General features: G+C 34.8%; 2 protein-coding genes across 5 annotated transcripts; one reads left to right on the top strand and one right to left on the bottom strand.

The window, feature by feature from the left end:
• The first annotated feature begins 4,511 nt into the window (after positions 1-4,511).
• Positions 4,512-10,649, top strand: LOC112524542 (multiple inositol polyphosphate phosphatase 1). Of its 4 annotated transcripts, XM_025134404.1 has the most exons (12): positions 4,512-4,831; positions 5,401-5,488; positions 6,016-6,309; positions 6,636-6,794; positions 7,523-7,663; positions 7,748-7,804; positions 7,972-8,110; positions 8,826-8,930; positions 9,045-9,235; positions 9,601-9,642; positions 9,733-9,817; positions 10,576-10,649. In XM_025134404.1, the coding sequence occupies exons 1-12, from the start codon at positions 4,719-4,721 to the stop codon at positions 10,632-10,634; spliced, it is 1,473 nt and encodes a 490-aa protein (XP_024990172.1). In that variant the 5' UTR covers positions 4,512-4,718; the 3' UTR covers positions 10,635-10,649. The 4 variants fall into 4 exon arrangements, with proteins under 4 accessions (XP_024990172.1, XP_024990171.1, XP_024990169.1 ...); XM_025134403.1 differs by lacking the exon at positions 10,576-10,649 and having other exon boundaries at positions 8,829-8,930; positions 9,733-10,185; XM_025134401.1 differs by lacking the exon at positions 10,576-10,649 and having other exon boundaries at positions 4,515-4,831; positions 9,733-10,185.
• A 38-nt stretch (positions 10,650-10,687) lies between these two features.
• Positions 10,688-14,757, bottom strand: LOC112524541 (probable apyrase 7). The gene is made up of 2 exons (XM_025134400.1): positions 12,607-14,757; positions 10,688-11,007 (listed from the first exon to the last, which is right to left on the bottom strand). Exons 1-2 carry the CDS (start codon positions 14,585-14,587, stop codon positions 10,706-10,708), a joined length of 2,283 nt encoding a protein of 760 aa, XP_024990168.1. The 5' UTR covers positions 14,588-14,757; the 3' UTR covers positions 10,688-10,705.
• Between the last annotated feature and the right edge of the window lie 1,846 nt (positions 14,758-16,603).

The following is a 16,603-nucleotide window of genomic DNA, read 5'->3' as shown; positions in this document are numbered from 1 at the left end:
TACTTTTATCGTATATAACATGTGCTTATGTATACGTCAGTTTTTTATTACAGTCACAAAATAGATATATTCATGGAGACACTTAATCATCTTAAAACGGTTGATTTTCAATCGAGCCGGTTGGTTAAAAGAAATTCTCCTTCAATTTATGATTATAATAAAAGAATGGAGGGCATCAAATTTATTTTAACCTCTGTGTTTGAAGGTGAAAGATTTCGTTTTTATATATCAAATAAAAATCCCCTTGTGGCCACGGAGGTTCAAATGCGATGACTCCAGGATATCTGCAAAATAGGTGGTCGTCCTGGGATTAATCGACTCGCATAGCGGGTTAGATATCCAGGTTAATAAAAAAAATTGTGATTTTCGTTTTGAAATTATGGTTTTTGTCCATGTAGCTTATAATTCATTGTCATTTTTCTACTTAAGGTTTAGAACTTATTGTTTTTTGGTCCTTATAATTTATAATTCTTTATTATTTTGTCCCCTTGTACTTGAAGGTAGACAATTAATCTAGGGACAAAAATAATAATAAATAGTAAAACATAAGAATGGAAATTGTAATTTCTAAACTAGAGGGACAAAAATATAATTATTAACAAAACATAAGGATGAAGCAAGTAAACATCCCCTTACTCTAGTTTTTATATATGTGGTGACATTGTTTGATAAATATTAGAAGGGTATTCGTGTAATGCATCGAGATATATCTTGATTTTAGTATTTCATTTTATGCCTTTTTATGTCGATATAATATGGTTTTATGTGATTTTGAAAAAACGATAATGTTTTTATTTGTAAATAAAATATAAATTTGAAAATATTATAAAATTTTGAAAAAATATATATCGATATCAGTATCAAATTACCTTTCTAAAAGTTTTGTATTTTGGTGTAATTTCTTTTATTCAAATTTTTTAATTATAATTTAATTTAAGTTTAGTTTAGTAACAAAGAAATTTAATTTAGGTTTAATAATATAATTTTTTATAAAGATAATAATAAAGTATTTTGTTAGAAATCAATGATTATCTTAATTATATTTTAGATTTTTTATATTTAAAATAAGATGTTTATCCAATATTTGATTATATTAATCTGTAGTTAGTTACACGAATTCAAATATGAAGCTTTAATAAGTTATATTTATGCATAATTTACATATAATCTTAAATTTTAAGTAATATGCATCAATAAATAGTACTTCGTATATAAAAAATGATTTTTAAGAGTTTTTATCAAATGTCTTATAATATAATATAGATAATACAACTTATTTTTTTTTAATAAATGTTTGACTATCAAAAATATAAGAATGAAAATCGTAATTTACTCCACATATAATGCTTAATTTTTAACACATTTATTAGTGTTTTTTAAATTGTATTTAAATAATTAGAAATTTGTTTCATTTTGACTTTTAACGCTGTTTTATTATTTTAAAAAATCAAGTAATAGTTATTCATTAAATTATAGGTTAATTATATATAATAATTATTAAACTTTAATAAACAAATATACTATTCTATCATTGTTATAATATTAAAATAAATTAGAGTAGACTACAAATTTGGTCCCCGTGGTTTGATGGCTATAACACTTTTCATCCCTATAGTTTTAACATTACAAAATGGCTTGTCGTTTGTAAAAACGGCCGGATTTGGTCCCTTCCTTTAGTGACGGTTAAAAGAACTCATTAAGTGAAGAGTAGTTTGGTCTTTTTCCATTTTTACGACATTTTCCTTTAAAAATGTATAACTTATTATTGTTATTTTTATTATTCTTTTAGTTATACATTGTACATTTTTACAGAGAATTGGAAACGCCCCAAAAAACAATTGGATCTCCTCCCCCAACTATAATTGCTCCTCACACCACTGCCATCTACCTTTTTCCAGTGAACCACGCCAACGCCCCTTTCATCCCTTCTTCCATGTTGCACAAAACGACCACAATCACAACCGTGCACCCCTTCTTCCTGTTTACTTCAACTCAACAGCTTGGATGAAGACACTCCGGTGAACCCTTCAAACACTTCATCCTCCCCATATACCCCACAAATTACTGGTAGTCCCTTGATCCCTTCTCCAGCTAAGAAACCACCCCCATTCCCTTTAATGTTGATTTTGATTTTTAAGTACACATCGAAAAGAGGTCCATTTCCACAAGTGACAAATACACACCCACCAGTCTCCAGTTCCAACCATTGTTTGCCAGGTCCCACCATCAAAAAGTACAAACTTAAAACTCATAATGATAACTTTAGTATTTCGAGAACAAAATTTAGGCTTGATGCTATTAAGAACCAAAGACCCCTTTAAATAGGGAATACATATAAAAATAAAAGAAAGGAAAGCATAATCCTAAACTCCATCGATCTTAACTTCTTAACCCTAAACCACATGAACAAACCTTGAGAAAAAATACCCAAAATTCCAAATCAATGTACCATAAGAGATCGAATCACATTTAGGGTCATTTACTAAATACTTATGTGGTAAACACTTACTGACAAAATTCAACACTATTACTTACAAACCGGGTAAGATTTAGTCAACAAAAATGACATCATATGCAACAATTTACCCGGTAAGCGTTAATCATGGTAAAAGCTATTGCCTTCACCTACCGGATAAAACTCTTGGTCATTGTCTTGCTCTTAGCGGGTAAGATTCTTGATCCTTGCCATATTTACCCGGTAAGGTAATGTAACCTGGTAAGCACTTATCCAGCTAAGCAATTTGATAAATGACCCTTTAGTAAACCTTCAAAAGTCCAACTGTGAGATCTTGTAGAAATCTAACATCCAAACCTGGAGAAATCGAGTGATTTAGATGGGGAAGGACTTGATTTGTCACCGAAGAAGAAAATATAAGAAATTGTAGGTGTTCATCGAAAAAGAAAGGGGAACCAAAGATAGTGACCAACGGTGAAATGAGGGGCGCTGGTTCGTCGGAGATCTTGGAAGGAGGCCATGTAAAAATTCGCCTGAAAAATGAGTCGGGAGGTGTTCCGATTTGGCCGATCTCTCATTGTGTGTTATCGGTTATATATATATATATATATATATATATATATATATATGCTAGGTTCGATCCCGTGTATTACACGAGGTAATTTGAAAAAATTAAATCATGTCAGGAACTTATCTTACATATATGAATGATCATCGAAAGTACGATGCCACTTTAGACGTGTACTCTTAAAATAACTCTGAAGTATAACTCTTCAGACTTGAATTTAGAAATGAAACTATATCTATAGTATATTATAAAACATTTGACAAAAACTCTTAAACACCATTTTTTATGCATGAAGTTCTGTTTATTGATGCATATTACTTAAAATTCAATATTACAAGTAAATTGTGCGTAAGTACAACTTATTAAAGCTGGATGTTTGAATTCGTGTAACTAACTTCAGATAAACATAATCAAATGCAGGATAAACATCTCATTTTAAATATTAAAAAATTAAAATATAATTAGGATAATCATTAAGTTATAACAAAATACTTAATTATTATCTTTATAAAAAAAAATATTATTAAACCAAAAATAAAAAAATGAATTAAAGAAATACACAAAAAAATGAGAAAATTTAAATAGTTAGCCTGATACTAGTATCAATATTTTTTTAAATTTTTTATGATATATTCATATTTGTATTTAATTCAAAAATAAAAACATTATCATTTTTTCAAAACCACATAAAACCGTATTATAACATAGATTAAGACAAAAAGAAAAAGAAACACTAAAATCGAGATGTATCTTGTTGCATTGTGCGAGCACCCTTCTAGTCAATAATTATTTAAAATGAAGTTAACACTAGAATTAAATTAAATTTGGAAAAAGAAAATATATCAGTAAATTGAATTTAAACTTATAATTAAACACCATTTTTTCCGGAAATCAGTTACCATACGAATTAATTAACCAATGAATAAAATCAATTGCATCATAAATTAGTAGGATTGATTGAATAAGATGATACATGTCAATCAAATGAATATAATTGAATTGTTAATGTAAATTGTGTCTAGATACATTCAAATGAGTCTAATTGAATCATTAATGTAAATTATGTCTAGATACATGTTTAGACAGGAAAATAAGATAACGACTCACCAGAAAATGACACGTGTCATCCAAGTTACTTATTTATTAGGTATATAGATACTAAATATTGTATTATATAAATTAGTATAAACATACTAATTAATTATTTGTTTTAAAATAAGAGAAAAATAAGAAAAGACTATAATGTCCCTTACTTAACAAGCCTTTTTAACGGTCATTAGACAGAATGACCAAATTCAGTCGTTTTTACAAGCCACAATGATTAATTTACAATCTTGAGACTATAGAGAGGGAAAGTGTGACAACCACCAAAACTTCAGGGACCAAATTTGTAGTTTACTCAAAAAATTAACGTAAAGTTGGAATTGGATTTGTTTCAATGTTTAAAAATAGACCCACGCTTATTAATATTTTTAAATATCTTTTCGGGTTCTAAAGAGCCTAGTTACCACGCGTCTCCAACTGACTGTACGATTACCATCATCGTCTAGATCGGTGGTGGAACATTTTACTTAACCTGTACCGCGGAACACCATGTCAAATTTATAACAGCGCGTAAAGAACTCACTCCATTTCGTTCCTTTGTCCTAGACTTCAATCTTTATCTTTCCGGCGAATCCCGACGTGTGTGTGAAAATGGCGAAACCGGTGACGATAGGTTTCATGCTACTGGTTTTGTATTGTGTTCAATTTAGTTCAACCGCTGAAGAAACGTTTGACGTTCGTCAACACCTGTCCACCGTAACAAGGTGAACTCTTGATCCTCTCAGATGATTTAGGTTTTTCCTTTGTTTACGTTGAAGGAGTGATTTTTGTTTTTGCGAATTAACGAACAAGTGTACGAAAATTGAATAAGACAGATACGTTTGCTTTTATACGTGAAAGCGATGTCGATAGGTTCGATCTTACTTGCTTGCCGGTATTCGGATTCAATTAGGGTAATGATCTTGTAAGAACTTTTTGGTAGTTTCTAAACTGGGAGTAACCGATGGAATTTGATTGAAAGAAAATAATTTTGGATTTGAATGAGTTAAGTCATAAAAAGGATTAAAGATATCTACTGGAGGATGAGACTGGAATGTTATTAAAACAAGATCTTCCAACATGGTCTAGCTAGGAGACGCACTCATGCACCCTAGTTGATTAAGGGGGAAAATGGATCATATGTTCTGAATTCAATGCACAAGCCCCACGTTACATTTCGTTTGATTTAACATATGTTCATGTTGTTTTTGTGCTCAGTCGGTGTTTCTGAAAAACCCCTTGCATGAAATGCTTGATATGTAACGTAGGGAGTGGTTTATGTTTCATTTTGCAGATACGAGGCCTCAAAACACATCAAAGATAATGCGTTTGTTTCTTCAAACATTCCTGATAAATGTTCTCCTATCCACCTAAATCTCGTGGTATTTCCCATATCTAGTTTGTTGCTGATATAGCTTAATGCCTTACAGTTTGTTGTCCGTGGTACATTTTGTACAATTAATCATCAGCAATAAGCCATGATTAATAATACTTAAACAATAGAAGTGAGATAATCATATTTCGTTCAACCTTTTATATGACATATATGTTGATACTTTTACAAGCATTGTGTGAATCCCTTTGCTTGGACATTGAGGTTGATTTGCCAATAACAAATGTAGACTCCATATGTTTGGCAGGAGTCAATATGACTGTAACCCGTTATGTTTCTCATGTGATTTCCATTGCAATGATCATTGTGTGCAGCTGGTATAGCTTTGATGCAAGGTTCATATTTGATGATTAATTTCATCAATAGACTCGAGGAGTCAGGCATCTGCAGCTCTGCCAATTTAATTTACTTTCAGTACCTTTGTATTCTGTGCGGCGCTTCCTTGTTTGGAGGATTGTCACATCAAAGTAACCTTGTCTCTGAAGCTTTTCACTACTGAAAGTGTTGATATTGCAGGCAAGACATGGAACACGTGCACCTACTAAGAAAAGGATGAAAGACTTGGAAACTTTGTCAACAAGACTTAAAGATATTATGCAAAGCGCAAAAGAAAGAGGGTCTTCTTTGGAGAAACTTCCTTCCTGGTTACGGGAATGGAGTTCTCCATGGAAGGGGAAAATCAAAGGTGGTGAACTAATAAGCCTAGGAGAAGATGAAATGTATCATCTTGGAAGCAGAGTCAGGGAACGGTTCCAGGAACTGTTTAGTGATGAATATCACCCGGACGTATATCTGATAAGGGCAACTCAGGTTCGCTTTCTTGATCTATAGCCATATAAGATTCTGAACTCGTTTTATCTTTAATATATTGTATTCTTGTTTGAAGCTTCTTGCTTCTCACTCCATGTCAAAATTAAGAGACACATGATCACTAGTCTGTTTTAAATGTGTGCAACTGTTTTTACAAATATCCTTTTTCTTTCCTTGCTTTTGTTATGTTTGGTTTTCAAGCATAGAAACCAGTCTTCTAATTGATGGAAGCTGGTGATATTAGATCAACTACTTGCAACCATAGATTTGGTTCTTCTTGCTCTAAAAGTTGACAGCTTTACCGCTTTTTCCCGTGGATGAAATAGATTCCGCGGGCATCAGCTAGTGCTGTGGCATTTGGAATGGGCATGTTTAGTGGCAGAGGAAATCTTGGACCAGGAAGGCATCGAGCTTTTGCAGTTCTGAGTGAAAGCCGCGCAAGTGATATAATGTTGAGATTTCATGATTGTTGTCAGAACTACAAGGTACATTATTAAGCTTCAGACATCTCTTATTGCTTCTCATAAGCTCTTGCTTATTACCAATGGAATGTGTTTACCTTGGACTTCAAGGGCATTATTTCACAATGAATGAGGTAGGTGAGTGGATTAGGGTGACACCCAATTCTGATTGTTAGTCTCATAAAGATTTAACATATTGCAGAAGTATTAAATTCTGACTTGCATCTTGCTTCAAAATTAGAAGTAAGACAAAAACATATGCAGTTATAATGAGTGGGTATGGTTGGGAGTAAGGGATGTTTCTCTTTTATGGTAGGGAAATCGAATAGGTAAAAATTCAGGGTTTGGCGTTCAATTGAGGGTGGTTTGTTTGAATATCATGGATCATGATCCTTGGGAGAGTACATGTGCATTAAGAATGGTTTAAAAACTTGTTTAGACAAATGATATATCATAGCTTCCCAATTTGCTAATTAACCACAGGAAGTCATCTTTAATGTTTCTCTTTCCATATGCTGCTTTTGAGACATATGAAACCTGTGCTGTAAGTTTATGTGGAAGTACTGAATATTTGGTTCACATAAATGTATAATATGATGGTGAAATCAAGTTTCTATTATGATTGATCCTATCAAAATGTAGTCCTTAAGAACAGTAAAGCAGGTTTCAATGAATCTAAGACTTCGTTGACCTTCAGAATTGCCTAGTGCAGCTTTAAAAGACTGTTCCTAATTGCTTTTCTTTGGGTGCAGGCTTTTAGAAAAAATCAGGAACCTTCTGTTCATAAGCTTAAAGAACCTGTATTAGATGAAATTACCCGTTCATTAGCAGCGCGTTATGAGCTTAATCTCACAATAAAGGATACTTCCACACTTTGGTTTTTGTGCAAGCAGGTAATAACTGTGTACTGGGTCTCAAGTGGTTGAAGTCATTTATTTCAATTATTTAACAAATGTTGTCTTGTACTCAAATTGCAGGAAGCATCCTTGTTGAATGTAACTAATCAGGCTTGTGATCTTTTCAGTAATGATGAGGTACATCTGTACTTTTTATGATCACAAGATTAATTATCTCTATGAAAAACATAATCTGAATGTGTACATTCATTATTATATTTCCAGGAGAAATCTTCAGTATTATGAATGTTATTTTTGTCAAATCCTATATATTTAAAATGCTGATGAAACATGTGCCTATGTAGGTAAAATTATTAGAGTGGACAGATGACCTGGAGATGTTCATATTAAAGGGTTACGGTAATTCACTAAATTATCGAATGGGAGTTCCATTGCTGGAGGATGTCATTTTGTCCATGGAGCAGGCCATTACAGCAAAAGAAGGTAATTTTGTCATATTTCTCTGCCTGAAAAAAATTCATATTCTATTTTGAATGTCATATGTGAATATTTAGCTTTCAAATTGACATCAGCATCAATGCTTGTAGTTTAGAGGGGAAGTTCACTAATACATTAAACTTTGAAGAAGTGCTATGAGAAGGAGGCCCTTGTATTAAACACCTTTATATATATTCTTTTCATATTTGGTTTGAAAAGTAAAATGATCGAACTTTTAAGAATTGTAAGTGAACCTTTTTTGGGACTAAGGGAGTATTAGTTCTCCATCTATGATATCATCATTTTGCTTCACCCTTATCTTCATGCCAGCACTGCATGTAAGTTCCGGAGAATCAGAGATGACGAGAGAGAGAGAGAGATATTTATATGCAACCATTAATGATTTAGAAGCAAGTACTTTAATATGAAATGAAGTGCAATTATATTATCAACATGCAAACATCACAAATATGTTGGTTTATTCTTTTAAGCCCTATCCTGGTTGTTTCATTTTTTTAGTAATTACATTGTCTGCAAAGATATTGATGTACAGATTATTTGTGGTCTCTAGTCCTGGTGTTCCTCTTCCAATCCCATGGTCTCTAAATAACACATTTCGCCAATTCATAAAAACAAAAGAAAGATGGACAATAAATTTATGATATAGGACACATTTTTTCCAATGAGCACAACTTTTATGTTGTTTGCCTATCATTTTCAGAAGGACATGCACCTGGGAGTTATGAAAAGGCAAGGTTACGGTTTGCTCATGCAGAGACGTTGGTCCCTTTTTCATGTTTGATTGGACTCTTTCTTGAAGGATCTGGTTAGTGTTTTCCACTGTTATCCTCTACTATCAAATGGATTAAGCTTTACCTCATTATTTAATCTACATTTGCTACATTCATCTTAATAATTCATTATTTGCTATTGCATTCAGAGTTTGACCAAATTCAAAGAGAAGAGCCCTTGAAATTCCCCCCAAAACCTCCCCAGAAAAGAACTTGGAGGGGCAGCACGGTGGCACCTTTTGGTGGGAATAATGTTTTAGTTTTATACAGCTGTTCAGCAAATAACACGAGCAAATTCTTTGTGCAAGTACTACACAATGAAAAACCGATCCCAATGGCTGTAAGCTTTTCCTTTGAATCATGTTTAAATTTCTTGATCGGTGATCAACCTTTGTAACCACGACAGTTTGTTTAGGATAAATTGTTTAAAAAAAACCAATTGTACCTGCAGAAATACCAAAGAACAATGCCCTGGAAAAAAATGGTGGTTTTTGCAAAACTTGGGGATGTTCAAGTTCTTTGTTTAGGTTCTATTGTTGGATTTTTGCAACTACAATGATTCTTTTGAAGGCTAAAATGGTTCCAAATGCTGATTAAATTTCTAAACTTCTCTCTAATTCTCTTTCTAAAGGTTCGTCATTGTACCTATATTTTAGTTTGCGTTCTCTCTTTGATACTATATATCTTTTCTACCTTTGTAAACAGGGATGTGGGGCTACTGATTTCTGTCCCTTTGAAGTTTTTAAGGTACTTATTTTCTAATTCCTTTTCTTTGGCTTGTTATTTCTGTTTTATAAGGTTAAATTGTTTTTTTCTTCCTATGCTTTCTCCCTCCAGGAAAAAATAGGTGCTGCACACTTGAAGCACAGCTACGATCACCTATGCAATGCCAAATTGCAACAGCAAAGCAAGCCATTTATGAGTAAGTTAATTGAAATATTTAGTTGGATTTTCACTGGAAAGAGCAACGATAACGAATCCCAGAAAACAGAGCTTTAGACAGGTCATTTGTTGAGTCTGTATCTTCCAAACTGGCATGTTGTTTCTGGGTGGGAATATGTGACTAGTGAAGCTAGCCCATAATGCTGGAAATGGAATGTGGATATTTTTTTGATGTGGGACTAATCTAATCAAAGAACCTTTTTGACTGTAGGAAAAACATGAATCAAATTGTAGAATGCTTTGATGTTCTATATTAATGTCAAAACATTTTTTATGTCTATTTTTTCTTAGGGTTTTGATGTTAATTAGTGTGGTAAGAATATGTATGTTAAGCAATTGAAGTTCATCACTTTGCCAGCAAATGCTTTAAAGGCTGTTAAACATTTAGGCTTAAATGGATATTGATGCAAGTTGCATGATACCCTCTTTGAGGCACGTTTTAAAGCTTCTATAGCCATTGTCGACACTTTTTCTTTATTTTATTTTGTTGACGTATCTTATAAAGATTTAACAAAAAATTCGGGACATTGACATAACATCATGTTTTGTATTACAAGTAAAATGAATCCATTGGCATGTAACATTTCTTATGATAGAGTAAACATGCCAAATAACAAATCTTGGCTGGAGGTGGAGGGTAAAAGAATCACATATAATATATTCTGGGAAGGTTTACATCTGAAAGTCCTTGTTCTACCTGACAACTATGTATTGATTGTATAAATTCTTGTGGTTCAGCTAAAGAATCAGACCACCACCTTCCCAGACGAAGGAGGCCGAATATTGCCAATCCGTAGGTCTCTTTGCCATAAAAATCTTTGCTGTCGAGGGATTTCAGATCCTGATTAAGAATATGATGATATGTACCTTAAACCTTTGGCGACAAATGTGTGTCTGGAAGCGAATAAGAGTTGAGGTCTTCTCTAGATTGTGATCGCTGCCTGCTTTGAAGGCGCATTTGACCTCTGTGGGGATGGGAAGGGTAGAAGGTGCTACTAGTGTCGAATAATTGCAAGCTACTTGAAGAAATACTATGCTTCATGCTATTGCTATTGCTATTGCTATTGCCATTGCCATTGCTCCCAGATGATGATGGGTAGAGTGGCAAATTGAATGCTCTGCTTTGGGTATGTGCCACTGGACTAAGGGGTGTCTTCATTCTTCCCTCTCCTGACAAACCATAAAACACAAGAACTCGTAACAACCCGTATAATCATCACAACATACTTTAAAAAATGAAGAACACGAAGCTGCGGATACGATTGAGGCAACTAAAAAACCAAACCAACCCAATTCAAAAGTATAATCGAGAAAACAAACCCTCGTCTTGGCAAAAGTATAAGGTGCTTGAAATACCTTTCATGAAGACCCTCAACTTGGCAGAAGTGTGAGCAAAAAGAAAAGATACTCAACGTGGCATAAGTGTGAGCAAAAAGAAAAGACGAACCAAGACTGATAAAAAGTAGGCAACAGAGAGAAAACAAGAAAGGCAAGTAAAAACATATAATGTGATATGAAGGATAAGAGTGTAGACATTTTATTAGGTGTTGTTTGTTTACCTCTTAATAGTTCCGTTAAGAGGTGAATCTTGTTTGACAAAAAAAAGTTTGTCTTTTAATGATACTAAAACATTCTGAATGATTTTATATCATGGGTCTCCTTTAACCATTCAACACCCTAATTTTGTTGTAAATAATTACCAAATAATTATATTTCATTTTATACTATATCGTGAGAGTCTCTTAATCATTCTGCATCAAATCATTCAGCAACTACCAAACAGCCCCTTATTTTATACCGTTTTTCTTTGCTCTAAAATAGTCGACACGACTCTAGCTATCAGGCTCTTAACGGCTATACGAGCCATCTGCATGGTCCATGAACTGGTGACGTCATAATGAATCATGATAGCATAATTAAAATGACATTTAGAAATTAGGATGGATTTATATATAACGTTGACACGCTTGTGATCTCATCACATGATTGTGCACGCACAGGTACATGCAGGTTACAAACTACACCACCATCCTATGATTTAGGTAATGTGAGCTGATAATTACTTATATTGTCTTTGCGATAATTAAGATTACAATATAAGGTATTTCAAGCACCTTCAACTTTCAAAGTTCAAACTGTTCTTCAGTCCGTTTTATACATACATATATATAGAGAGAGTGTGTGTCAGGTTTATACGAGAACAATAACTAAACAAAAAAAATAAAGAAACATTCGAATCACATGTGATTTTTACACTAAAAATCACATATGATTCACATGACTTTGGCTGGCTGCAACATGTGGTTGCGGCCACGTTGCCAGCACACCGTTGCATCGATCATTAATGTAAAATCATCCATGATTTGATCATTTTTGTGTTCTCTTATTCAATTATTGTTCTTATTTAAACCTCTCTATCTCTCTCTATATATACTGTATATATGTGTGTACGCCCACATATAGGCATCAAGGGGAAGTTCAAATGAGAAATATAGAAGTTTTGAGAACTGAGAACCAACTATTTCATATATTATTCATAAGGAATAGTCTTAAATAATTATGAATGTTATTCATAAAAAATATCATGAATTTTTATTGTGAATACTATATTCATTTATGAATAAATATTTTTTATCAAGAATTATGCATGAATAATTGGTTTCTAGTTCTCAAAATATTTACAACTCTCATTTTAACCTTCCCTCTAGGTATGTATATATTAATCGGAGATTAGTGAAAACATATGCAAGAAATTGTACTCGAATGTACCTGAAATGATGGGACTCCAGCGCCGATAATTGAAAGGACTTGATATATTGAGAACAGAAGTCCCTGAGGTGTTTCTGTGCCTGAAAAAGGGTAGATTCATCCTACGAAAGTACCGTGATATGCAATTATCAAGACGTGATAACGCACAGGCTACAAGACACAAGGAAACTAACAAAATTGCAGAAAGAGAAAGCGGGTGAAACTTAATTTCGAATAATTTGTAATCATCAAACCCCCCTCCAGTTGAAGTTGCTTTCACAGCTTCCAACAGGGCAACCCCAGTAGTCCAAGTAATACCTCCAGAACCAATATTAACTTGACTGTCTTCTATATGCAACCCTTCCCTCAATAGTAACACAATATATGGTGCTCTGAAGCAATACTGCTCTATAAATGGCTGGGGTGGAACACTGTTCTTGGCAACATCCCATGATTTTTCACAAAACTGCCGACCCTTCTCCAAAACATTGTCGAGTGGAGCATCAGCACTCAAGTTGAAAAACCGATAAACCACATAAAATCCAGACATGGCGTAAAACTGTCCATATGGCTGAGGCAGGTTGTCTTGAAGAGCACACGGCTGCAAATCACAATCGATTGCTGGACTTTTATCTGACCATTCTGATGAATTGACCGTGATTTTTGCTACTGCACTGCATTCTTCCCATTTTGGAGCACCAATCAACTGGACCGGGATTCCTGTTTTTCCTTCAGCGCCCAATTTTTTTTGGTCGTCTTGAAATGCGTTCCGGCACTGGGAGCAAATGTACTGCTCTTTGTACCCAGACTGCAAGCAAGGATGTCTTATGACTGCTTTTCCTTCAATTATATCTGTTCTAGTAGTTTGGGGACTCATCTTTAGGAGGTGAACTACAGATTTATCAAAAGCATCATTAAGACCATAACCTGCCAGCGAATAGCCATTTAAATGATGGACCACAGGACCAATGCTCAAGTTTAAGCTAGTCTCATTGTTGGCGTAATCTTTGCCCTCAAATGTAACTTGCAGCGATGAGCCCCCCAAGTCAAGTGCACCATATGTTTCTTTCTTCGGTCGAGCCCCAAGCATATGAGTATGATAGTTTAAAGCTATCCATCCATAATATGCTTCATCTGTGCCACTGATGATTTTAACCCACTCTCTTTGGCACATGAAGGATGAATTCTTCATAATAGACCAAGCAGTATTTAAAAGCCAGTCTGAGTCAGAAGTAGGTAACCTGCGAACACCAGCTGTAGCATAAAGGAACAGCGAGGTAGTCTTGTGTGCGTGCTTAGGGATCTGCTTTTCAGCCCAGCCAAGAAGGGGGTTTATTGCTTGGCTCAAGCCAGATACATTATGTACCAGCTTGTCAAACCCAGGCTCAGTCTCTTTACGGTTGTAAGCTCGGCCACTCTCAGAAGTAGGCCTACTATGAGGATCCTCTGGTATTGATTTCAACAAGATTGGAAGATTTCCATCTTTTTGGTGCTTGACGGATGCCTGATATACAAAAACCCGTGTTCCAGTGCTACCACAATCGAGTACAACAAAGAATCTGGCAGATTGTTTAGACCAATTAGAATATAGAAGTTGCAACGCGTAGATAATAGAAGCAAACAACAGCAAGCCGACGAGAAATGCGACTGCTCGCACCCACTTTCTTCGTGCAGTAGGCCGTGGTGGTGATTTCTCCTTTGAAAAACTAGTCCCGCCATTTTCTCTTAACAAATGAAGCTGGGTAGGATCATTTGAAATCCTCTCAATGCCAAGGTTAACATTGCCTTCCTCTGGATCAAGTTGACTATACACAGAGAAATCTTGGAGCGATGAGGAGAGTCTCAAATTATTCTTCCGTCTAGAGCCAGGAAATGCGAAACCACGAACAGGACCGCTTAGAGGCGGCAATTCAGATGATGCATATGAACCAGTCGATGATTTAGGAGCTGAGGAATGACTAGTAATAGAGGAAAAAACTTCCGCGATTCCACTAAACACCATGTTTATAGAGATTTAAAAGTTTTAGGACAAGTAATATGCCATCAAAATACGTACAGAGACTTACATCTCACCTTCACGCAACATGACAAAACTTACAAGATGAAAATTCTTCATGTTTCAATGCATTGTATGTGCAAGAGCATTGACATCGACAATCAGATACATAGATTGACCTGCCAAAACCAGAATGTAATTAGCTAGCCTTGTATTGAACTGCCAACCTAAGAACACAGAACTAAGTCGGAATTACATTATAGGTGACAAAAACAGTTATCATATATGACTGAACTGTATACACAGACTGGGGTCCTACTGGTTTGGGCACATTAAATCTTGTAGGTTTCGTTTGCTTGATGTTGCATAATTAATCATAAGGCTGAACGTATCGTTTATAAACGGAAAGTTAAAGGCAAAATTGGACACCGTACCCACTTAAGTTCTTGTTTTTTCTTTGTGAAATGGTAAAATCTCCATTAGATTGAAAGGGGATATACAGAGATAGCATGATGCAACCAGCAGAGTTTCACCAATCATCATCATTCTAAGTCATCCATGAGTCATGACCAACTTATACAAGAATGAGGACCCATCTACACCAAACCCTAATCGACCAAACCGAGTCAAGAAGCCAAATCTGAATCGGTGCACTGCAGATTCAAATCAAGCCAACTGAAACCGGTTCCTACCACATCACCTGAAGGCAGCCCTCAACTATATTTATCAGTCATGGTACATGTAAAAATTGCACCCTGCTAGTATCATGGCAGGCCCTAATTCACTAATTCCTCCTATTAGACCAGAATGAATACACTTCACTCTGGAGCAAAATCACATGTCCAAAAGACTGACCTCTTTAGATGGAAAGGTAGTTTGTCACGGAAGCTTCTAGAATCAGCATACAGAGATGTCTCCAAGCTACAGATATACTCCCTATAACCGACAATAATCTAAACCATCAACTTCTATTTGATATTCTATTTACCAATTCAATTCTCAAAGAAAATTAACAACCGTAGTTACCTGAAAGCATATTAGACCTGAACTTGAAAAGTAATAGGTTTGTCTTTCAAAATTAGAATTTTACAGGACTTGGACAATATTAGTTTTTAATTTGTTTCCCTCTGTCTGCCCTAAAACTGCAAGTAAGACTGCAATATTACATGTTCGTTGAAATTTCTACAGCGGCCGATACTCATAATTCTCTAAATTCTTATAAAATCAAACTATCACTTCAAATTTTCAGTCTAGCAGCCGCAACCTTCTTCTCCTAGGTTCTAATTTCCACGTTCAGGCACCAAAATTGAAGTCCGAAATGCGCAATAATATATTCCTAATAACCAAAACATCATAGCATAGCTTCTGATAATGAACATACAAAATAGCAAAAAGAAGTACAATCCGATCTCTGCGTAAAAACGACGAGAAAGCAGCAGTTAATTCAACAAACATAAATGGATTTGCGGATACTTACGGAATCGGGAGCAATGAGGTTCCTTAGATTTACTAAGCACAGGATGAGTTTAGATCTCGATGGAAGAGTACGAAGTATGAATGAAGTGAGAGTCTTGACTATAGATTAGTAAACCAAAATTTGGTTTGAAAAAAGACGATCGATATTGCTCTTTCAGTTGCCGGAGATGACGATCAACAGTCGTCGGTCATCGGATATGGATTGGATCCAAAATGGCGGAAGAAGAAATATACGCTCGCCTTTCCGTGTCGATCATCTCCGACATTCAACAAACCTACGCAACGACTCACCCTTTTTAGGTAAATTTTGATTTTTTTTCCTTCTTTTCATCTTAATAATTTGTAACATCCAAACTTTGTGACAAAACAAAGCAGTGTTTGGACACGTTAGTATGAGACCGATATCGGCACCGGTAGAAGACAGAAAGAGTCCGGTTCACCAGGTTCTACCATTGCGGGTCCAAATCATAATCGAGGGTCTGAGGAGGATCAGGTCGAGAAAGTCGAAGGACGAACAACTGAGATCGAGCATGTCAGATTTTGAAA

The sequence above is a fragment of the Cynara cardunculus genome (genome assembly GCF_001531365.2).
Source record: "Cynara cardunculus var. scolymus isolate 2C chromosome LG 13, CcrdV1, whole genome shotgun sequence".
Classification (NCBI taxonomy): Eukaryota; Viridiplantae; Streptophyta; class Magnoliopsida; order Asterales; family Asteraceae; genus Cynara; species Cynara cardunculus.
Note: the sequence above shows the minus strand (reverse complement) of the source record. Positions and strands in the feature narration are given on the sequence as shown.

Bases quoted from the DNA above. Each gene is read 5' to 3' on its own strand.
- LOC112524542 (XM_025134401.1), top strand. From the start codon at position 4,719: ATGGCGAAACCGGTGACGATAGGTTTCATGCTACTGGTTTTGTATTGT. The intron at 5,489-6,015 runs GTATTTCCCATA...TTGATATTGCAG, and splicing joins CTATCCACCTAAATCTCGTG to GCAAGACATGGAACACGTGC. The intron at 6,310-6,635 runs GTTCGCTTTCTT...TGGATGAAATAG, and splicing joins ATCTGATAAGGGCAACTCAG to ATTCCGCGGGCATCAGCTAG.
- LOC112524541 (XM_025134400.1), bottom strand. From the start codon at position 14,587: ATGGTGTTTAGTGGAATCGCGGAAGTTTTTTCCTCTATTACTAGTCAT. The intron at 11,008-12,606 runs GTACATTCGAGT...ATGGTTTGTCAG, and splicing joins CTGGAGTCCCATCATTTCAG to GAGAGGGAAGAATGAAGACA.